Consider the following 25,483-nt stretch of genomic DNA (forward strand, 5'->3'; position numbering starts at 1 on the left):
CACCCCCCTTGGACTTTTCCACATTTTATTGTGTTACAACATGGAATCAAAATGGATTTAATTAGGAGTTTTTGCCACTGATCAACACAAAAAGTCCATAATGTTAAAGTGAAAAATAAAATCTACAAATTTTTCTAAATAATTACAAATATAAAACAGAAAATAATTGATTTCATAAGTATTCATCCCCTTTGCCATGACACACCAAAATAAGCTCTGGTGCAACCAGTTGGTCTTTAGAAGTCACATAATTAGTTGAATGGAGTTCACCTGTGTGGAGTTAAGGTGTTTCACATGATTTTGGGTTAAATATACCTGTCTCTGGGAGGTCCCAAAGTTGGCATCATGAAGACGAAGGAACATTCAAATCAAATCTGGAATAAGATTCTTCAAAAGCACCAATCGGGTAGGATATAAGAACATTTCCAAGACATTGAATATCCCCCGGAGCACAGTATAGTCCATTATTAAGAAATCGAGAGAATATGGTGGAGAAGATGCCTATGGCAACTCTAAAGGAGTTACAGTCATCCACGGCTGAGCTGGGAGATACTGTGCATACGGCAAAAAGAAAGCCATTGTTGAAAAAAACTCACATCAAATCTCTGCTAGAGTTTGCCAGAAGGCATGTGGGAGACGATTCTGAAAGAAGATTCTATGATCTGATGAGACCAAAAATTAGCTTTTTGGCCTCAACGCTAAGCAGTGTGTTTGTCGCAAGCCTAACAACGCACATCATCGTGAGACCACCATCCCTACCGTGAAGCATGGTGGTGGCAGCATCATGCTATGGGGATGCTTCTCTGCGTCAGGGCCTGGAAAGCTTGTGAAGATAGAGGGCAAAATGGATGCAGCAAAGTACAGAGATCCTGGAGGAAAACCTGCTGAAGTCTGTAAGAGACCTGGGACTTGGGAGAAGATTAATTTTCCAGCAGGACAATGACACCAAACATACAGCCAAAGCCACACTGGAGTGGCTTAAAATCAAAAAGGTCAATGTCCTGGAGTGGTTCAGTCAAAGCCCAGACCTCAATCCAATTGAGAATATTTGGAAAGAGTTGAAAATGTGGATAAAATGTGGAAAAGTCCAAGGGGGCTGAATACTTTTGAGAGCCACTATATGTTGTTCTATGTGCAAGCCATATTCACATCTTCCGTCAATTATTTAGGCCTACAGTATATGAGCCATAAAATGTATATATTTATCCATGTACAGTACACGGTATCTCAAGCAAGCAGCAAGTCTGGTAGTATTCAATTCTTATCATCACTTGTCTACAAAAGTGCAAAGTTGGGATTAACTTGTAAAACTAAACATGGTTGTTAGGCTCTGTAAAACTACCGTACAGAACCTGCCTCTGTCTTGCTGGTTAATTCAGACTTCACTGCAGTAGATGTTTTACACATGTTTTCTTTACATTGAATGTCGTTTTGCTACTACATTTACAAGCATGTAAAGAATACATTGTGGGCAAGCTTGAAAAACTGACAATAAGCATATTAAGTATTTTACTGTTAAATAATGCTTTTTTAATTTACTTTTGAAAAGGTATGTATCTGTGTACTAGTAAGAAATCAGTGACAGCAGAGCCTGTCAAGGGTCTTACTTTGAGCCTATTTCATTGTCAATTCTAGACTATCCTGAGTCCTAAAGATGTTTTCAGGAAAGCTACAATTGGACTAGGAATTGACCCCACAGCTAACTGAATGCACATTTATCATGAATTTGATATTGTCAGCTTTTTCTGGACTCTGACCTCAAATATAATGGATGAAAACAGACAAGTCAACAACAGCTGTTTATGCCAGACAACTGCACGGACTGTTGACTAGATTTATAGGGCAAGAACCAACATGATCAGGATAGTTTATCAATAATCCTGTTTTCCTTAGTAGTTGTGTGTTCCTCTTCAGAAAGGAAGGTGTCATTTTAAAATGTCATTTTAAAATGTATGTCCTGTTGTTACTCAAGTATTTTTCAATGTAGTATCCCCTGTAAACATCCATAGCTGACTAATAACTAATATTAACCTACAACCAAGAATTTGCCTTTAGAATATTACTCTTTTTTTTTTCTTTAAGCATACCTGCTAGGGGAGCTTGTAAGAATATGCAACTCTGCACCCACCGCCCTACCTACTGTACATATGCTAATATCTCATAAACCATTTTTGCTAACAGCTTCTTATTTTGAGTGCTAGGGAAACTCCTATGGCAAAATCTAATGGTACCTTCACAATGGCTACATACTCTGTGTAAAGCCGTATTTTAACCCATTCATGCTAGTTGTTTTATAAAACTGCTACAGCCACAGTGTTAAGTCCTTGTATCTCAGAAGCCGACTGAGGCAGTGACCTCATGTGGAGTGTTGTATAAACTATATCAATGTGCTGGTGACCATGGCCTCTGATTTAATCTGGCTAACATATTGACTTATTGCTCTATGGAGTATTTTGAGTTGTCACTTTATTTCGGGTTTACGAACCAATTTGTTGAATATGACATTCCCCCACTGAATATGCCCCAGGGATCTTTGTTCTACTAAAACATCACAATAAATTAACCTTTAAAGACCTCTGAATTTCCACTGTATTAATTGGGTTGCAACCAGTCATGTCAATCCAAGTTTGGTTTTGCAGTTGAAACTTAGCACCTTTTTTATTTTTCCTAAACACCTGCTTAGCTTTGGGTTTTATTTATTAAGTTATTACCATTACACCACTGTTGGATCCATTATTTTAACCCAGGGTGGCCAGATAAAACCGTCCATGGAAGGATTTAGTTTTGCAGTCTGTGCTCTTAACTCTGGTCTGGTGCGATCTGTGATGTTTCCAGTCACATAAAACATCCAGCAGATGGGTTGGCCATTTTCTGGCACAACAAACAAAATATTGTAGTGTAAACATAATTATACTTTTTCTGTGGGTGTTCCAAACTGTAGTCATTATTCATATTTTAATGACCAGACAGAAAGGCAGTCACAAGAATGGCTTAATTCAGACCCCCCACAGCAACTGCAATGTTTAATCTGTAACACAAAAGTACATTCCATAATTAAATCTCTCATCATAAGTAAATTAGGGATAGGCATCAATATGGATATTTTGATATCGGTATTGATATAATTTCCATATCGCGATATCGTGGGATATCGTGCAGTGCAAGATATACTTCCTGTAGCACATCTGCAGACTAACTTGGACAGCTCCACAGTTGGGCTGTCTTGCTCCAATACAGTACACTTCAGTACAACTATAGAACAATGAAATGTAACCAATGACTAAGTGTACATCGACACAACAAAAAAAAAATCAGAAATTTGATACTATATTAAGTAATGCTAGATAGAGCATTCACTGTTGTTTTTAACACTTTTATAGATAGATTAATTGGACTGATTTAATCAACTAAGTAGTTGATTTGCAGATTTAATTTACAATTTAATCATATAGAATATTATTTTTGTATAAAAAATAAAATCAGCCAATTAGAAGGTCTGCATTTTCTCCACGGCAGTCCAATCACAAGTGAGCGGAGGCGGGACATAAACAGTTGATGGACTTTAGTAGGTTTAACCAATGGGAGAATCAACTATCTGCCTCTTGTTATACAGGTGTCCAATTGTGAGTGAGCAAAGGCGGGACATAATTGACTTTAACCAATGGGAGAGTCAAAGATCTGCCTCTTGTTTTACAGCTGTCCAATCATTAGTGAGCAGAGGTGGGACATAAATATGCTAGGATAGGGTGTAAGAATAGCAGAATTTCGCTCAATATTGTTTATTATAGAGACCGTTATTGAGAATTATATGGAGAACTTAAAATTAATATTTCAAATTTATTTTTACAAAAAAAAAGTCAGAGACATTATAGTCGATTTGGTTACGAATCAATTTTCAAGAAGAACTTTCTCAGAAAAAAGGAGGTATACACCACAAATACCTAAAGTGACACAGGAAGGAAAGGATATGCTCGCCACTTCCAAAAGTGAAATTATGAAAGGTATCCGTGGCTTACCGGTTGCTGTCAATTAAAAAAAGTAAACTGCTGGAACTGTATATTCAGTACAGAAAGGGCGATATGGAACAGCACTGGCTACAGCAATCTAGGATGTCTATCGAAGTCCACACAAAAACATGAGCGTTCCCAAAGTCCCTTGCAAGCCACTGTTACACTCAAAACTTTTGGACAAACCTGGATTGATCAACTAAATGAGCAGAAGCGTAGGGATACAGAACATCACAACGAGCAAGTAAGAAAAAGTCCTGAAGTTCTTAAACGCTTGATTGATTCTGTTGTTTACCTTGGCAAGCAAGAACTGGCATTCAGAGGGCATGATGAAGGCACCAAGTCCTCAAATGGAGGTAATTCTGTGGAATTACTTTCTGTGATTTCTGACTACAACATCATGTTAAGCAGTTATTTGTCAATATCCACAGTGTTCTCAGGTACCTCCTAGATTCAGAACGAAAAAAAAAGCAGTACAGAAAGCCAAGTATGAACCTGTAATGGTAAATGAAACAACCGATGCTGGAAACGCAGCTCAGCTGTCTTGTGTTTACAGGTAATAGTCTGTGACTGACAGTGGGCCGAAAGAATGGTTGTTCTGTGAAAGTGTGTTATGTTTATAAAATATAAATTATATATATCTATCTATCTATCTATCTATCTATCTATCTATCTATCTATCTATCTATCTATATATATATATATATATATATATATATATATATATATATATATATATTATTTGTTAATGATTACTATGCAGGACAGCCGCTGACATTGTTATAACAAATGTGGACATAATTTTTCGACGTGTCTAATTAGATGCTAATTAGTTGATTAACCAATTTAAAAATTTAGGTTTTTAAAATTAGCTAGCTTTTTAAAAGGAATATATATATATATATATATATCCTTCATATCTATATATATATATATATATATATATATATATATATATATATATATATATATATATATATATATATATATAGTGCCTTGCAAAAGTATTCAGACCCCTGACCAATTCTCTCATATTACTGAATTACAAATGGTACATTGAAATTTTGTTCTGTTTGATATTTTATTTTTAAACACTTGAAACTCTGAATCAATTATTGTAAGGTGACGTTGGTTTTATGTTGGGAAATATTTTTAAGAAAAGTATTTAACCCCTGTGCTGTGGAAGCTCCCAGTTTACACAGATGACACGAGGACACAATTACCTTACCATTGGCCTCCACCTGTGAACCATTAAAGTTGCTGTCACATTTTCTGGATAAAAACCCCACTGTTGAAGGATGATTGGTAAGGCTGTGAATCTGAAGGAAAATGAAGACCAAAGAGCATTCTACAGAAGTTAGAAATAAAGTAATACAAATGCATAGATTAGGGAAAGGGTACAAAATAATATCCAAGTGTTTGGCTATCCCAGTCAGCAGTTGGATCAATAATCAGGAAGTGGAAGCTGCATCACACCACCCAGGCACTGCCAAGAAAAGGCCTTCCCTCAAAACTCAGCGCTCAAACAAGAAGGAGACTTGTGAGAGAAGCCACAGAGAGGCCAACAATCACTTTGAAGGAGCTACAGAATTCAGTGACTGGGAGTGGAGTAATGGTGCACCAGTCAACCATATCAAGAGCTCTGCATAAAACTGGCCGGTATGGGAGGGTGACAAGAAAGAATCCATTACTCAAAAAGTACCATCTGAAAGCACGCCTGGAGTTTGCCAGAAACCATGAGAGTGACCCAGCTGCGATGTGGGAAAAGGTTTTGTGGTCAGATGAGACCAAGATAGAGCTTTTTGGCCAAAACTCAAAGCGCTATGTGTGGTGCAAACCTAACACTGCCCATGCCTCAGGACACACCAGCCCTACAGTGAAGTAAGGTGGTGGCAGCATCATGCTGTGGGGATGCTTCTCATCAGCAGGGACTGTGCATCTTGTTACAACTGAAGGAAGAATGGATGGAGCAAAATACAGGAAAATACTGCAAGAGAATCCGCTTCAGTCCGCTAAAAAACTGAAGCTGGGGAGGAAATTCACCTTTCAGCAGGACAATGATGCCTAGCACAAGTCCAAAGCAACACTGGAGTGGCTCAAGAACAAAAAGGTGAATGTCCTACAGTGGCCCAGTCAAAGTCCTGATCTCAATCCCATTGAGAATCTGTGGCACTATTTGAAAATTGCGGTCCACAAGCGTCGTCCAACCAACCTGAACAACCTGGAGCAAATCTGCCAAGAAGAATGGGCTAAAATCACTCCGACACTGTGTGCAAAGCTTGTACATACTTACCCCAAAAGACTTTAAGCTGTTATTGCAGCGAAAGGTGGCTCTACCAAATATTAATATGTGGGGGTTGAATACTTATGCAAGCAAGATATTTCAGTTTTCTATTTTTCTTAAAAATATTTCCCAACATAAAACCAATCTCACCTTACAATAATTGATTCAGAATTTCAATGTTTAAAAATAAAATATCAAACAGAACTAAATTTCAATGTACCATTTGTAATTCAGTAATGTGAGAAAATTGGTCAGGGGTCTGAATACTTTTGCAAGGCACTGTGTGTGTGTGTATGTGTATATGTGTGTGTATGTATATATATATATATATATATATATATAGATATATATATATATATATAATATGATGTATATATATATATATATATATATATATATATATATATATATATACACACAAACGCACACATTTATTTATTTATTACAGGTCAACACGGGTAGACAATCCAGAACCGGGTACCCGCCATAAAAAATACCCGAATATATGGGTCTTTTTCGGGTAATGGTTAAAAAAAACAAATCACATATATTATTGTTTTAAGTGCATGGTACATATTTAAATACTAAATAGTACACATATATCTAGTCCCTTAAGATCTGTAGACTTGTGTAACCTTTCCTTTTCAGTACTGGAAACACTGAAATAATAATAATAATAATAATAAGAAGAAGAAGAAGAAGAAGAAGAAGAAGAAGAAGAAGAAGAAGAAGAAGAAGAAGAAGAAGAAGAAGAAAACATCTCTGTTTAAATACAGTGTGTTAAATGTTAAATGCGCTGCATACTGCATGATTCTTTGCAACATATATTGGCCATATTCTGCTGTTGTTGTTGCTAATATGGCTGTTATGTTCAGTTTTAACCCTAATGCAGTAGTAGAGCATCACTATTAGTTTATGAACTGTCACAATAGCTATCGTAAATTGAGTCAGCTGGGCAGTCACAAAAGAGTTAGTAGGACATGTGCGTCTGTTTGGTTGTAACAATAAAGTGTCGTTCCTGATCACTAAATTCTGTCTGTGAATACATAACAATGGCATCCAAGCAAAGCACTGGCTGGAATTTCTTTACCAAGCAGGATAAAACAGAATTTGCAAACTCTGCCAAGGAAATATTTCATTCAAAAGGATGAAGCACTAGCACGCTTACCTGTGCTCCACAAAGATTTTTATTTAACCCAAAACAAAATAGGTAAAGGTTTCAAAAGTGTGCGAGTAATGTCTTTCTCATACTGATTTCATTTTGTACTTTTCACCTTATGTAGTTTGGAGTGTGTATGATTTTTCTTAGTTAATCTACTTTGTTGAAATAAAAATAAACTATTCACGGTTTTCAGTCTGTTTTCTGGGGTGTACCGCTCACAATACTTTATTAATTTTTAAATAAAGGCTACTTATTGGAAGCCACACTGTTAAATGGGTCAGGTAATTTACCTGGGTTTTGGGTACCCATGCCAACCTCTCTCTCTCTCTCTCTCTCTCTCTCTCTCTCTCTCTCTCTCTCTCTCTCTCTCTCTCTCTCAGATCTCTCTCTCTATCATGTAGGTATGTATGTGTGTGTGTGTGTGTGTGTATGTGTGTATATATATATATATATATATATATATATATATATATATATATATATATATATATATATATATATATATATATATATATATATATATAGCTCCTTTAGTATAGATATATCATTCCTAGAGAGATGCCCATTACTGTGTTTTTTTTCCAGTACTTTAAAGCCCTAGTTTGTTGAATTCAGAATGTTATTGTTGTCTAACAGTGGGCTGTCATGCTTTGCGCCAGTGATGTGAAGCTGAGTTTCAGAAAGAATACAGTCTCTAGATTTTGTTTTTCTGGATTGAGATTGGAGAAGGAAAGGTGCCATCAAGGGCAAAGAGAAATCTGTCATAATGTACTGAACCAGAACTGGGTAATCCTGTGATGTCTGCTTAATTAGTTTGAACCAGAAAATGTAAGTCGCCAGCAACATATATTAAGAGGTAGATGTTTGCGGGTGCAAAACTCTCATGATGCGTCCATAAGTCGTGTTTAACAGCCGTAAAGTGATTTTAGCAGGCACTAAAATTTATGTAAAGAGTGGTGTTCACCTGGCGTTCTGCACCTGCTATCAGATTTGCACTTAGCCATCATTAATCCATTAAAATTATATTGAAATGCATTCAAATGAAGAAAAGAGGATGGAATTGAACATGATCTGGATACTAAGGAGGCACAAACATTCTAAAGTGATTTAAGGATTAACTTTACACCTCTTTTTACAAGGTGCAAACCATTGGAGAAGCGAGTATAAAAGCACACATCTGTGCTAGACCCCAGCGTCAATCTAGGGATCGCTATCCCTGCACATGTGAAAGTGCTGTGTTCTCTGCACTACTTAGCCACTGGTTCCTTTCAGACCACAGTTGGAATGTCTGGAGGGATAGCCCAATCCATCTTTGCTAGGCAAATTTCTGGATGTCATGCTGAAAAGGGCAAGCCAATACATATAATTTCCTAAGGATACTAGCATAACTGATGTTGGTTGAGGCTTTTCCAAACAACTCTGTTTCATGCTGCGTGTCCTCGGCCGGAAGGACTCTCAGCTCCTTCTCGGGAAACTTTTCTTTTGTTTTCTGTGCACCAGGAGGACTTTGCTGCCCTTACTCCACAAATGTCATACAGTACTCCTAACTCCATCACATCTGGGCTGCAAGTGCAGCCACTAAATAGACCGATGCACTCATTGAGACCCACGTTACCATAATTGTGGAACATTATTTGTGCATGTTGGGTAATTTGCATTGCTCTTAAGCTTACATGGGACATAGTGCTAAATAATTTTGCATCCGCATTTATTTGCACTGCGGCTATACTTACATCGACCCCTAAGTGTATCCCCTTATAAGAGTATCAAAATACTGTACGTGAGTTATCTACTATCTTGTCCAGGACACAGTCAGAAATCCATTGAGGAGTTTAATTTTAATAACCTTGGTATACAAATTTAAATGATCTGTTCAATTGAGGATGGATGAAGAATCTGCATCCATATCTTTAAATGGGTTTTCCATTTACAGTATGATTTTCAATAGCAAAATCTGAAATGTCTCAGTCAAGGCATTGATATTGGTAAAAACAGCAGCCACATGTAAATCGGGTAACTATTTTTCAGCCCTGTGCCAACTGTGCTTGTGTCCTTGCTCTGCAGGTACTTTGTGTTGGATATGGAGTCCGGGCTGCTGCAGTATTATGTGAATGAGCCCAGCAAGAGCCAGAAGCCAAGAGGAGTACTGCCTTTAACTGGGGCCACTGTCTCTCTCAGTGATGAAGCCCCTCACATGTTTGTTGTGTACTCTACCAACGGCGAGCTCTACAAACTCAGAGGTACAGTTCTGAACATTTTTTTTTTTTTATACTCATATGGTAAAGTGTTTATCTAGTAAGTGACTTCAGTGCAATTACCCTACCACTACATGCAAAGCCAAAATCGATAGATAGTAGCCTGGAATCGGCTTTCCTATTTTTACCAAGAGTATGTGTGTATATATATGTGTGTCTGTGTGTGTGTATATAAGCAGGAAAGAAATGCTGCAACATGGAGTGAAGATGATCACTCAGTACTATTAAGGAGCAATTAACATTGACCTTGCCTTCTGAGGGAATGAGTGCACCCAAACCATGCCAGGAAAATGTGCCCCACAACATTACGGAACCACCAGAACCCTTCACTGTTGGAACCAAGCACTCAGGACTGTAGAGTACTTTAGGTTGGTGCCACACGTCCATTTGTCGAGAACATGGTGGGGATGATTCATCTGACCATATCACATTTCTCCACTTCTCTGTAGTCCATTGCCTGTGTTCTTTGCACCACTGGACTCGCAAACGTGCATTGCCAGGTGTGATGAGCGGTTTATGCACTGCAATCTGACTGTGGCGTCCTGCTCTGTGCAGTTCTCGGTGGACCGTTTTTGATGAAACTGGCTTTGTTAATGGAAGCTATCTGTATTAGCATAACACCTCATGTTAAGTTTTAAAGACAATGGCGTGGTGTGGTGGCAGCAGCAGCAGCTGACGCTGGCTTGAAAATGCTCCTGTCGGCTCCAAAAAATAGCTAGAAGAATATCTTTGGGTCTTGCGCAACTATTTTGCAGCCTTGCTGAGAGGTATGCAATGAGAGAGTTATTGCATAAATGAAGAGAAGAAATCATTTGTATGTACACTGCTGACCTAGATAAAGGGGGCAGTGAAGGAAGGGAATCCAGCCATCCATTGCATTTAATTAATTAATGTTGAACATAACTATTTTTCCTAGATGTCCATATGTTGCATGTATTTTCTGTCAAAAGCTATTCCTAATATATTCTTACTGATTCCTACTGACTGGAAAGCCTTCACAATATTATTGCATCTTCACATGCATGTCACTTTTTCTGCCCGTCTTTTCTGTAAAGACAAACTTTGTTTTTATACCCAGATGAAAATATGAATAGTTGTATTCTTTCCTAAAAACCTAAGTATATTTATTCAGAGGGACATTCACTTAAGCTTGTCTATAAACAATGGTTTTGGTTGCCATAGCGACATCTTCAAGTACAGTAGTACCATCACTAAGTGCTTTTCCACTTTATTTCTAAAAAAAAAAAAACTACAGTTGTAACCAAAAAATAGACAGTTGTCATTTTAGTCAACAAAAAACATGTAGATTGAGACCTACAATATATTCATATGTACTGCCGCAGATCTGTTTAGTTTTTCCACAACATAATCCAGCCTTAACATATGACTGTATAGAGCCTTGTTTCTTGTGGTAAGGTGTTTTTTTTTAGATAGTCTGAAATGAAATGATAAAATATTTAGGTTTTTGGATTAATTGCTTACCTTTGGGACAATATGTGGTGGGGAAGTGAACTGTTAGTATTTGCACTCTACGGTAATATGGGTTTCATATAGTTATGGTTTGTTTTGGTTTCAGACATTTCTGTTTGATTTGTATAAAGTGAAGATTAAGTCTTTAGGGTTAACAACTTTGGAGCAAGTCAGCCTCTAACCCAAACTGTAGAAAAAAAAAGTGATATAATAAATAAATAAATAAATAAATAAATAAAAAAACTGCAAAATAAATTAACAAAAAAGAAAACCAACCTGAAAGATTCATACCATGGTCAACTGGTAAAATTCAACAAGGAACAAGAAAATACAAACACAGCACAGAAAACCTTCACAGACATTTAAATAATGAAGCATTACCTATTAACTGTCATCAGCACAGCCACTTGTAGGCAGCTACTCGAACCTCACCTGGGGTAGATGTCAGCTTTTATGAATATATGAAGCATGTTATAGTAAATATTTAAAAGAATTATTACAAAACGTAGTTCAGTGTTATTTTTTCTATAACTCTGTAAATTGCATAATGAATAGCAGATTGCACAATACATAACCACTTAGAACAGATTTCTAAACTAAATTGTTACAGTACATATTACTTTGTACATGTAGTAGCCAGAAGGAGCTGTATTACATTCTGCAGACATTTTCTTTTAACTGTGTCATTTTATGCTGCCCGGCTTTTTTGTGACTCTGTGCTGGTTGTGGTGCTGCAGGATGTGGCTCCCTGCCCTCCTGAAGCTGTTGGCTAAATAAAGTGGAGCCACAGCTGGTTTGTAGGGATGATGTAATACACACTGTCTGTGCACACTGTCTGACTGGAATATGGTACCATTGGCAGCTTCATCAAAATGTTGCTATGTGTAAGTGGAAGATACCACATGTTGGGCAGGTGTGTTAATAGTTTACACATTTAAATGTTATCCACATGGCTAAACATTTAAACATTATTAGAAATCTGCTTGTGAAAGGTTGGCATTAGTGTTTATACAGTAGTAAGTATACTGTTTTTTTTTTTTAAATGTTCAGTGCTGATTCGTAGTCTATTCAATTTACACACACAATCTTAAAGTGTAAGCATTTAGGAAATTATATGTTTCAAACAGAGTACAGTTATCAATAATGCTTATCATAAAATTCCATGAAATTCCATGAAATTTGCTGTATAAGCAGTTTCTTATGTCACATTGGTACATGACTTACAGCTGCTGTAAGAGCTGCCTGGAATTTGGACTGATACAGCATCACCAGGTTTTACTGCATTTGCTTCTTATATCATTATGTCCTCCCTCTTCAATTTTTCACAGTTTGGTAGAGGGAAGCTGTGTGGTCTGGTGGTTAACGAAAAGGGCTTGTAACCAGGGGGTCCCTGGTTCAAATCCTGGCCACTCACTGACTTGCTGTGTGACCTTGAGCAAGTCACTTACCCTCCTTGTTCTCCGTCTTTCAGGGTGAGACATAGTTGTAAGTGACACTGCAGCTGATGCATAGTTCACACACCCTAGTCTCTGTAAGTCACTTTGGATAAAGGCATCTAATAAATAAACAAATACTAATAATGGTAGAATTCATACATCATTAAAATGTTGTTGGGTCTGTTTTTAAGCATCGTCGGGAAAGATTTCCATGGAAACCAAGCTTAAAATGCAAGAAAGGGCAGTTCAAGGTTCAACAAGGCATTTATTTTTAATTTTGGCAAATTACTTTTAGTGGCAGGATTCCAAAATACTGCAACATGCTTACAACTCTTAGTTGGTAATCTGTAAAGCAAATTTGCATACTGGGTCATTTGTTATCGTGATTACCTTTTATTTGTAGCAGTAGTGGTAGTAATAGTATTGTAGTAGCATAGTTAATATTAGTGCTTTTATTATGCACATTCAATTATGTGACCAGCTTTTCAAAAAAGCATACTACACAAGTTGAAGACGTCGGCAAAATCAACAAAAGGCCTCCTCGATTTCATTTTATTTTTCTGAGGAGGAAAGGGAGAAATTGTTGGAGGTGAAAAATGACTGTGTGTGTTAAAACATGCAACATCTATGCATACAAAGCTGTACAATAATTGCAAGCCCTATCAAAACACTTCAAGGAAAGTATTGTATTGTGTGTAAGGTTGTACATAGTTACAAGGTTATGGTAACAGTTATAATCCAGTCTCTTCTCACTTGTGTCTATTCTTGTCACCAGAACCCCACAATGGAAATTAACGCCTTATTGTCTACACTTTTGTGTAGATTATTCCTTACAGTGTATTACTAATTTAGCAATATTACTGTACATCATCCTTACAAGTATGGCAAGAACTGTGTTGCTTCTTGCCCAGAATGAGTGAAGCTAAATGTGTGTGTATAACTGAAAAAAATTGTGCAATTGTATAACTGTTGGGGCTTGTATACTTGCCCGCTGTGTTTTCTTTGGTTACACATGCACATGCATGTTTTCATAGCCCTCTGTGAAAATGACTTTAGACCCTAGAGAAAGACCTTATCTAGGTTTCTTTTGTATTGCAAAATAGGACAAACTTGTCAATGAAATAATAACAAACAAAAAACAAATAACAAATACAATGGGAATTACAGTACTTAAAACTAAGTTTCTGAGTTGTATCTATTTTAACTTAATAGTCAGTACCCAGACTGGTTACAGAAGATCTGGTTTATATTATTTTTTTTTGTGGCAAAGTTGAGTTATACAATGCAGTGATACAGCACCTACACACACGCTACAGTGGCCCCAGCTGGACTGGTACCTGGTGAGCTCGAGTGGATACCTCCAGGGCTGGTCTTTGTCTTCCAATGTCTGGTAGAACTCCTGGGTGTAAATCTTGAGGGAACATAATTGGACATGAGAAAGACGGGGTAAAATAACTATTCATTAAATAAAACCCTGCACAATGTCATGAGGTATATTCCCTATGTGATGCCCTGCAAAACATAAACAAATCTGGGTGTATGTAACACTAAAACAATTGTAAAATACATATTAGCACTTTGGCATTAAAACGTTTGGGAGGCCTGCACCTAAAATAATTGCAGTTCTATATGATGCTGTGTTGTGCTTTTAATGAAGATTCCAGGAGCAAGAATTGTCTGGTTTGTCATTTCAGCTATTTGTATTGACGCTGTTTTTTTTCCTTCCTCAGCTGCTGATGCTAAGGAGCAGCAGTACTGGATCAATCAGCTGCAGGCCTGTGTGAATTCCCACTCTGAAGGGAATGCCAAGGTACGGTGTGCACTCCCACACATTATAACAGCACATTCCTGGAAAACGTATGAAGGGGATAAATGCTAGAATGGAGTAATTCACGTCATTCAAGTTACAGAATACTGTGTTTTGTTTTGTTTTTTTTTTAAGTGTGTGTGTGTGTGTGTGTGTGTGTGTGTGTGTGTGTGTGTGTGTGTGTGTGTGTGTGTGTGTGTGTGTGTGTGTGTGTGTGTGTGTGTGTGTGTGTGTGTGTGTGTGTGTGTGTGTGTGTGTGTGTGTGTGTGTGTGTGTGTGTGTGTGTGTGTGTGTGTGTGTGTGTGGGTTTCTTTAAAAATGACCTAGTATTGAATATCTTGAGCTTACAACAGTTACAGTGGGAACTGTTTTGTTTTCCATTTAAGATCATTTCCAGTTTTCCATTTAAGATCATTTCCAGTTTTCCATTTAAGATCATTTCCAGTTTTCCATTTAAGATCATTTCCAGTACTGTAACACGTGGAAAAATTACTGACTTTGCAATGAATATCATAAGTTAACAAAATTACAGTAGGAACTCTTTCATAAGCCGCTTTCACACACAAGTGCCGCTACTGAGCAGTCTCAGAGACGTTTAAAAAATTATTAAAATACCCATTCAAACAGCACCATCTGTGTTGGTATAATCCCATCATAACCTTTCACACAGCCAAAGGGATCATGGGAGTAAAACTTTCAAGCCTGCCAGTCAGCAGATCGTTGTCATGGCAACGAGCGATTCAGCTATAAATTACAGCGTCACGGACCGTCATAACTCGTCTGTGTGAAAGAGAGTTATAATTTCCTGAGGACAAATCAAATTGCACTGGATGTAATTAGATTAACAAAAGAAGTACCTTAATTAGTTTTCTAACTATCATTTATACAGTAAGGTATTTGTTATCCAGTCACATACACGTATAGATGTGGCTCACTTCTCTTATTATATAACCTTAATAAGCCTGAATCTTAAGTAATACTTACGTGAAATCTCTGTTGTGTAATTAGCAACCTCTCAGGTAAAGCAGTAAGGCAACAAGACTGGGTTCCTCCGTATAGCAGTTTGAAGGCAGTGGTGCAACAATAATAACTTGGAGGCCATTTTGAAGACACATTTTAGAGGCTAAAGCTCTTGCCACTGTATAATACTTTTTACTGCTAGCGTTAGCTGTGAGCTCACACAAATGAGTAATAGAACATTTAAATAGTCTTCACTCATAAACACTAGAATCTTGTTTGAGCTTTGCTCTCCATTGCTTATTATCAGTTGAGGTAAATACATTGTAGATTTTCTAAAGCTACAGTGCTTGTCTGCTGTTCCTGTTTCAGGGGACTTGTCATTCTGGGTGTGTGAGCCAGACATTTGTGCTAAATTATCTCCTGAGGTCTGTTTTTAATAATAAAGTAAATAGAAATTGATGTCACTGATGTCGGTAAGCAAGCAAATATACTGTACAGCCTTAATTTCCAAAACACTGTATTGATTGCTTATATAAATGAGCTTGAAAGATATTTGTTTCAATGACATTTGTACCAGTATTTATCCATATACAGTGTCTGATCCATGGCCATGCTCTGGTATTTTAAATAAAGCCCTTTGTATTTGCATTCTGTTTAAATGTGGGTTTTATACAGTGGTTTATCAGTGGCATTGCCCAATCTGTACCCGCTTTAATTACCTCTGTTTTACATCAGTGTCCTAGCATGTTGTGTACTGGGGATGCCATATTTTTTATTAGTACAAGCTAGACATGTAGATGGTCACCCAAGGTCTTCATTCACCTCAATATTTGTTGTTTTCATTGTATTCACTATTGTGCAGAAGCAGGTTAAAATGCCTCATAAACATATCACTCCCTGGTGCTTTGGGGGAAAGCATAGGAACAGCTTGATGGCAATCTGGGAATTGTACTTGTCAAGGAAGACGGAATTATGTGTCTTATGTTGCAAATCAATACCAGGGAAGAACACTGTCATCTTGAGGTGATCAGTCCGGTGGGGCAGATATTCAGCATTGTTGGATCAGCAGCCAGGAATGTTATTCGACTTTCCAGAAGAATCGATGGGCCAGTGTATATCAGGAAATAAATAACATTACAATTGACTTGAGAAAATGGACAAGGCAGTCTGTCAGCAGTCTGGATGTTGAGTGTTGTGTCAGTCTACAAACATGAACTTTCCAGCATGGAGACAGACAGTACAGACTGGACCTGGACAGGAGTTGACATAAGTGTGTCTGTGTCATGTTTGCGATGGGACTTCTATGTTGCCAACAAAAAAAGAGGAGAAACACTGACCCCTGTGTGGTCCTGATGATTCGTGAAATGAGGTTGCTTATACTGTCACAGATGTACTGTGTGCTTGAGTTTAATGTAGAAGAAAATGTTCAGCAAGTTGAAAATCAGAAATGCATTACAAATCAATGTGTTATCTGCAGTGTTTTGTTATTGTGTTAATGTAAGCGTGTGTATGCTATAGCATGTAGCATATAATCAGATAGTTTAATGCACTTGTCTTTGGATTCAGATAAGAAAATTGAAGGAATCAGATGAAAACCTCTGTGTGGAGAAGACTGGTAACAGCCAAGATGGGCTGGTGAGTTTTCATCTTAATCAGATATTGAACGTGAGCAGTGGTCTCATCTTTTCTAAGCATTTACTTTACAAAAAGCATTTAATATGTGGAAAATAATGAGATTTTGGCTATGGATTGGGTGCCCCCCCTCCTCAACCAAGTTGTTTTGCTATCCACTGCACATATATTCTTATGACCCACATACATTTTTACATCCTGGAGAATCAGTGAAAAATCTGGGCATATAGGGAGATGCTTGTCCATCTGTATTTAACATTGCAAGCCAGACATGTATTTTTTCTTAGGCTGTCAAACGATTAAAAAAAAATTATCTCGATTAATCGTGCGATTTAAAAAAAAATAAAAATAAAAATAAAAAATCTAGATTAACGCACTTTTAATCGCATTTTTAAACAACAAATCCCCCTTTTAAATAAACATTTTGTTTAGAAAGAGTTGATTACGAAGTAAAAACCCACCAAAAAAGGACCATCCCAGTTATTTTCCAAGTTGCTCTTTATTACATTAGATTGTTGTGGAAGGGTGGTGGGTAATTCACTTGGCACATGGGAGACAGAAAGTTGTATTTGGAAACACCACCCAGGTGTCCGGTTTTATCTCTTTTTACAATGATTTATTTTAGCCCTCAGAGGGTGCTGCTGTTCGTGGCCTGAATACTGCCAACAGTAAACAGGTCCAGTGCACATGCAAGTGCTCAAAATTATAATGAAAACAAAAAGCGAAAGAAAAAGGGAAAATAAAAAAAACAGTAATAAAACTACAAAATAAAGGTGCTGCACTCGGCAGCATTACCCCGACCATCGCTAACCGCACGGCCCGGGTCTCAGTCCTACACTCCCCCTCAGCCTGCCCAAGGTTTCCCCGCTAATATTATTCTTTTATTTTCTTTCTGGTTTATTTTTCCGACCGTTCTATGTCTTGGAGCTGATCTTCTGCTAGCTCATAGTTTGTCTTTTAGGGGCCAACCTGAGGGAACCACAGAACGTTATCTTATAGGTGCAGAAATCCCCCCCAACGCCCGTCCTTCAGCCACTCAGAGAGAGGGAAAGCCCACACACCCTCTCTCCCACCTCTCCATGTCAATGCCGTGACTGACAGGCGGCTCTTACGAGGCTGCTGCCCACTACCTGCAGGACCATGCATACTTCCCTTGTTACAGATGTATAGAAAGATTTTTGCTTAGCTTGGATGTTTTTTTTACCACTTGAAATATATTGGATTCAGTAGCGATACAGAATACAAGGTATACAGTGCTCAGTTTACTTTTGATCACAAATATTTACATTGTCAAAAACCTTTTTTTTTTTCAATTCACTTTATACGTGTATCTCATGTAAACGCAGCAGACATCCAATAATTCATGCCGATAGGGACCGAACACGGAGGGAGCTGGTTTAAAAAAGTCACTGATCTTGCTTTGGGTTTTTAATTTGTAACCGCTTCTCACTGACAGCCGGGCTGGGGTTAAGACTGCTTTGTGATCGACCGTGTTCATGAGTTGATGAACTCCGACCGTGTTCATGAGTTGATGAACTCCATGAAGATCACTGCTGTATACTTTGATCTAGTACCGGTGTCATGGGGAATAAGAAGACCGGGGAAACAGCGGATCGGCGTCTAGAGTTAAGGGGATGTTCCATTGTTTCCAAGGTTTAGGCCTACTAGTGCTATGTCTGGGGAATTAGTAGATCGAGCCCAGGGAATAAGTTGATCGGATATATTAACTAAAAATAAATAATTTAAAATGAACTTTGTAAGTGTCTTTTATATGTTTGTTAGTTTTACAAACGTTATAGCAACTCAAGATGTTTTTGTTACATATTTAACATGTAAGCAGTACTGCAAGAATAGGTATGTGAGCGATTATTAAAGTTAAAGCACGATTTTCAGTCATGGATAAAATTGAGCTCCATGCTGCGGTTACTAACTTAGGCCACTGTGCACAGCAATCACTGATACACTTGTATTATTATTATTATTATTATTATTTATTATGCACTTTGTTCTTTCATTTACTATTACAGACAGTACTCATTTTTATTTTCCAACCTAGGTACATAGGCAAAACTCCTGTTACTGTTCAGACAAAAAAAAAAAAACATGTTTACTAATTTAGCTATCGTGTTTGATGTTGTCTTTTTTTTTTGTTTGTTTTTTTTTAAACTAGGATGTTGACATTTCGTCTTTTGTAAACTGTGATTGTTAACGCAAGGCCTACTGACAAAATAATAATAATAGACCTTGCAATGCTACAATAATATTGTATAATTGTATGTCATTAGAATATATTACTAAAACATTTTAATTTCGATTAAAGATTGACAACATTTTGACGCGTAAAACCTTTTAATATACAATAAATAAATCTTTGCAATCACACATCAATAACAACGACATTTTTACAGGCAGTTAAAAGCTGACAAGCATTTAACACTAGGCCTAGTATAAAGAGAGACATACGTTACAGTATAACTGAACGCTTTGCATTGCACATATATTTTACAGACAAAAAATAAATAAACAAAAAAGAAAGTGGTGTGTGAACACATTACCATACGATCTGGCAAATAAAATGACCAGATAGAAAATGCTGATTCATGTAGTTAACCTCCCCTTTAATCAAACTGCTGCAGCACCTTCCTTTTTCATTATCAGATATTCCAGTCATTACTGTATCTTCTTATCCAGTAAAGCTGTTGCTTTCTTTAACTACTTGCCTGGGAAATGGCACACTTATTTTGCGTATTGTCCCCTTCTGTTTCATTGCCACCGATAATGTAATTTTCATAAACAGATGCATAAAGCTACAGTAGCTATACAGGAGCCTTATGTTGGCGATACCGCATTTGTTAGGGGGAGTCGGTGGAATTATAACTTCAGCAATTACCAGTTCAAGGGTTAGTTGCTTACTGATTGGTGGAGAGCACTATTGTCCATGAACAAAAATAAGCAGAATGTTTTCAACAATTAAGTGATATTAGAGATAATGAAAAACAAACTGTATGGCAGGCTGAAGATTCCATTGCACATGTGCGTCACACAATGCCAGAAAACATGTTTTTCAGTAACTGTAGAAAATAAAAATGGCAAATTTTTTAAAGTTTCTCAGCTGAGTTGCCAAAAGTGATGATGATCAAAGCACCAAGGAATAGGAGTCACCTATCTTTATGGCTATTACCGTATTCCTTTGCATTTAAGACACAACCCATATTTCCCATCCTAAATCTGAGGAAAAAATAAACATGAAATAAATTTGCATCTACAGATACACCCTCAATTACAGGTATGCATATGGCAGAAGCTTGCGTCCATCTGCTATGCATCTACAAAGGTACACCCTCAATTATGCGTATGGAGGCAGTTTGCATCTGTCTGCTATCAAACAGAGCATTATAGTTATGTGTTGCTTCTCATTTCCAGTCGTGATTGCTCACACCTGTTTTTCTCACAGTTTGTGAACTGTGGTATTGCTTGCATGTGGGGGTCTGATCAGCATTTCTGATCTGTCTAAGATGACACTATTTATTAGAAATGATGAAATTGTAAAAGTTCTCTATGAATTTCTCAGGAAGCTAATGACACTTCTTCGAAAATGGCTGCCTGTATGTCTAGGATGATTCGAGATCGGGCAGTAAAGTTTTGGTTTGTCTTTTCTTGCCAGTAAGTCACTTTACTGTTTGTGTACTGTGGTAGTCACGTCTTTTGTTGGCGATTTTTAATACACACATCACTGCTGTACTTGAATTTGAGATGCAGGGTATTTTTGAAAAGCAAACAATGGTTAAAGTGTGTCTTAAATTCGAAGGAATACGGTATATGAAATAACATTTGTGAGAGGCAGCATTTCCTCAGGTCATAGCAGTAAAGGAGTGTATGATGCATGGAAACGCACACAAAAATAACACTTCTAAAGACCCCAGATGAAAAGTCTTAACCACAACTTTTAACCCCTGTTTCCTTCAAAGCTTCCATTAGAGGTTACATCTTCTGCTTAATCTGCTAAATTGTCTTTGCATGACTTTTTGCAGCTTTCTATTTTCTATCTTTTTTCTAATAATTGTTTTTTGTTGTATCTTTTATTATGTTTTGGTTGTTTGTTTTCTGTTAACAACATTTTTCTATTTTTTATGTTTCTGGGTTTTAACATTTTATTTGTTTATTTATTTATTGTTATTGTAAGCAGCCAGCCTGTGTTGTTCTTATACAGTACCAGGACACATCGGCTGGGTTTGACCCTTTTATGATTAATATGTGGTTGTAAAAGATATTATAACCTACATTTCTATAAAAAACAAAAACAAAAAAAAAACATGCTTAATCACTACAGCATAGTGGCCAGGTCTACTGTAGCTTACCTCAGACTGCTGTGTACTAAAACAAGGACATTAAGTGACCTTCAGCATTGCAATGTGCAGAGAACTAAAATGAAAGAAAAATGAGAGTGTTTGACAGAGTGAATACAAAAGGGAAACACACTCCATCACTCCGATCGTACATCATTGTATAACAGAAGGACATTATCCTAAAGGCTTTTTAATACTGTGTGTTTATGGTAAACATTGTACAGGTAAAATACTATCCCATTGCTATGAAAAAATATTGTACGAGTTAGTGACTGAGACCACTGCTTTAACTGTTTTTGTGTTTGGTAATGAATAGGTGCACATATGATTTATGAGGACCCAATCTGTTACAGGAGAGTTGATAAAAAATATTTTAAAGCTCAGACTTTATTAAAAAAATCAAGATTGCAACTTTAACTTCTGTTGTCCGTCTGCTTACATACAATTGCATCTACGACCAGTGTGCGAACCTCGGTTACTGCAGACAGGGGCTTCTCACAGGCAGAGGTCGGACGTGAACCTGAAGTATAGCACCGATAATGCTGTACAAAAGAGCCGGGCTCCCTTGCAGGAGTAGATATCGGGCTTATGTCTTCATGATTTATTGTGTCACCTGCCAGCTCTGACCCCTACCCCTGTGCACACTGCGCTTTCCACTGTCAGCCTGAAGTCTGCCCTCGGACTTGTTCACCAGGCTACAGGCTTCCCAGTGCATGCCGGGTTAACTGCGTCCACTTCTGACGCCAGGCTCTGGGCCATCACCACATTTGTTGGCAGCAGTGGGATAATTCTTGTACCACTCCCACAGTTATTAGAAAGGTTAAATCTTGTATAACCAAGCACACATCTGCTGTGGGGTAAGCTTGTTCTTCTCCCCTTCATTAAAACATTCTCTTGGAACAAAGGTATCGCTAATGTCTTAGAACTTCTAGGCAGACTGGGCCTGGGCACATAACTAAAATTAGCTGGCTTAGGTTTCCTCAAATGGCAGTTAGGCTTAATGTGACAGTTATAACACACTATTTTGCTTTGACTTGGTTTACCAGTTTCATTGGGATACTGTCAGATTCCATGTACTTGTTGCATGCTCTGAGCACATTCTTAAACTCAGGAAAGACGTTTAAGGAGGACACATGTTTTGGACTCCTGTAAATGAATTGTTTGTGTGCTGGTTTACAATATATTCAGACAACTTTTAAATAATCCAGTTAATCGCACAGACCTATTCAGGTTTGAAGTTTTAACGAATCACAGCAGAATCAGTACTCCTTCAGTTTATTAAATGCTTAAAAGTTGATTGACCGGTTACAGACTTTGTCAGATCCCTTCTAATAGGCAATCTGGGCAATCCAGTACCTTTACATATGTGAGGTAATCTTCAAACTATATTGAGAGAGAGAGATTTTTGTTAAATATATAACACTAGCTCTGTTTCATGTATAAATGTGCTTCAACATGAGCCTTTGTTTAAAACCACTTAGCATTACAGTCGCATGTCCAGTTATTTTCATTTAAGTCAAGGCTATAATGAGCATGGTTGAATGTAAACATAGGCAGAAACATACATGAGCTGCACAAAGCCGCTTAACTGAACATAGGACACCACGCAGCACTCGGGTAGGACACAGCAAACACCGGCTTACCTGGGTTACCATCAGGTGGTATAAACAGATGTCACTTAAAGGTAGTCGTACAGGTACTTGTGGCAAAGCGTAAGCCCTGCACATGGGGAAATATGTAGTTTATTGTATGTTTTTGTGTTTAATTGTTAACATATTGATTTAATTAATTGTTTAGCTGCTGTGGCGCTCCGCCGGGGACGATTACCCGTCTGCGTGGAGCAGCAGCTGAAAGCAATCAGCTGTTCCAGCAGGCAGGTGGCCGTGTCTCAGCGGAGCGTCAGTATAAAAGCATGGTGATCGCTGTGATCGGGGCTGCTGCAAGGCCTGCCCTTTTCGCGGCACCTTTGATTTATAGTTTGTTGTACTGTGTCTTATTTTGCATTTTTGTACAGTTTGCTGTATTAGTCCTCTGTGCGTTACCATCGCTGGTAACGTCACATGACCACCTTTATTTTACTTTTGTTTTCTGTTTGTTTGTTAATTAAATCCTGCGCGCCTGTGCTGGCGTTTCAACTTCACCCCAGTTGTCTCTCTGTACGCTTAAACAGCGGCTACCCACATGCGTGACACCAATAAGACCCTGTCACAATACTATATATGGAAATACAGATCAGTAGAACAGTAAAACAAGGATGTTAGACATATTTACCTATAAGATAGATTATGACTTGTTTATGTTGTGTTTCACGTTTTATTTCAAATAAATAAATAATATTCAAATCAAAACAAAACAAAAGAGGAGATCTCTGTCAGTCAGCTGCTGGAACAGTTAGCAGCTTTCGGGCTGAAGAGCACAGACCCTGAGTTTATCAACAAAAATGGCTAAAAATAAACAAAGACCTAGCCCTATCAGACAACGACATATACCTGTGTGCAACCTACATTCCCCCACCTCTGAATCCCCACACTACAATGAGGAATCCCTTCACAACCTCCACACAGAGGTCGGCCATTTCCAAGCCCATGGGAAAGTGCTGCGCTGTGGGGATTCCAGTGCCAGGACAGGCACAGAGCCTAACTGCATTAACACTCATGGAAACAACCATGTATTTGGACAGACTCCTCTGTACCTCACTCCTACCAAAATACAGAGAAATAACTCAGACTGCTGTGAACAAAAATCGGAGAGAGTTAGTGCACCTCTGCCAAGCCTTAGGTCTGTATCTCATTAATGGCAGGATCAGAGGAGGCTCTTTGGGTAGATTCACCTACTGCTCAGCTCTTGTAACTAGTGTAGTTGACTACGCCATCACTGACCTGGACGCCTCCTCTATTAATGCATTTACTGTCAGGACACAAACCTCCCTATCAGACCACAGTCAAATCACTGTGTTCCTGAAAAGAACAGACAAGCCCAGCAACACACTGACACAGCCCAGCAAGCTATACAATCTAAACCACACATACAGATGGGCTCCAGACAGCACAGAGGAATTCAACAAAGCAATTTGATCTATTGAAATTCGTAATCTTATTAACACCTTCCATAACACACAGTACCAACCTAATGGGAGACGAGTAAATCTGGCTGGTAAATACATCAATTAAATATTTGAAAAAACATTAAAATAAAAAAAAAAAAAAAGGCAAATCTCAAAAAAAGAAACCGAAAGAAAAATGGTTTGATGATGAGTGTAAAAAAACTGTAAGGAAAAAGAAATATCCAATCAGAAACTTCATCAACCACACAACCCAGATTTACACCTCAGGTATTGAGACCTTAAAACAATACAACCACACCCTAAAACAGAAAAAAAGAAAAAGACATTAACAAAACCCTCACAGACATTGAAGAATCCATCAATCAAAATCAGGTCTGTGGAATAGTTTAAACTCAACAAAAGCACAAGAATTGCAGATACAAAATGGAAAAAAATATTTGGAAATTTTCTGTGGCCCCGACTGCATCGGCACTGAGATGCTCAGACATAGCAGCCCTAAGCTGCAGGGGGCCCTGCTTCAATTATTCCATCTGGTACTGCATGCTGGCTGCTTCATGGACAACTGGAACCAAGGGCTTATACCCCAATTCACAAGAGTGGAGACAAATTCGACCCTAATAACTACCAAGGCATCTGTGTGAGCAGTAACCTGGGCAACGTTTTCTGAAGTATCGTTAAAGCCCGGATACTGGCCTTCCTTACCGAACACCATGTCTAGAGTAAGAGTCAGATTGACTTCCTACCAAACCACCATATTTCTGACCATGTTTACACTCTACACACCCTGATAAACAAACACTTCCATCAAACAAACAAAGGACAAATATTTGTCTGTTTCATTGACTTAAACTGGCATGAAGGAATATATTACAAAATTCTCCAAAGTGGTGTAAGGCATAAAATTTATGACATAATAAAGTCAGTATATTCCAAAAACAAGTGCAGAGTGAAAATTGCAAACAAAAGAACAGAATTCTTCACATAAGGGCGGGGAGTGAGACAGGGCTGCAGTGTGAGCCTAACACTGTTCAATATTTACATTAATGAGTTAGTAACAATG

The 25,483-nt window shown here is 37.8% G+C and overlaps 1 protein-coding gene across 3 annotated transcripts in view; it reads left to right on the plus strand.

Annotated features, from left to right (window-relative positions):
* LOC121312910 (oxysterol-binding protein-related protein 10-like) overlaps positions 1 to 25,483 on the plus strand; it is a 130,248-nt gene that overhangs the window by 18,905 nt on the left and 85,860 nt on the right. For 2 of the 3 annotated variants that reach the window (XM_041244815.1, XM_041244813.1), the window contains exons 2-4: positions 9,518 to 9,693; positions 14,345 to 14,424; positions 16,948 to 17,016. In XM_041244815.1, coding sequence (XP_041100749.1) covers positions 9,518 to 9,693; positions 14,345 to 14,424; positions 16,948 to 17,016 — 325 coding nt within the window. The remainder of the gene's footprint in view (positions 1 to 9,517; positions 9,694 to 14,344; positions 14,425 to 16,947; positions 17,017 to 25,483) is intronic. The other variant, XM_041244816.1, reaches the window with a different exon arrangement.

This window comes from Polyodon spathula, chromosome 3 (assembly GCF_017654505.1).
Source record: "Polyodon spathula isolate WHYD16114869_AA chromosome 3, ASM1765450v1, whole genome shotgun sequence".
Lineage (NCBI taxonomy): Eukaryota > Metazoa > Chordata > Actinopteri > Acipenseriformes > Polyodontidae > Polyodon > Polyodon spathula.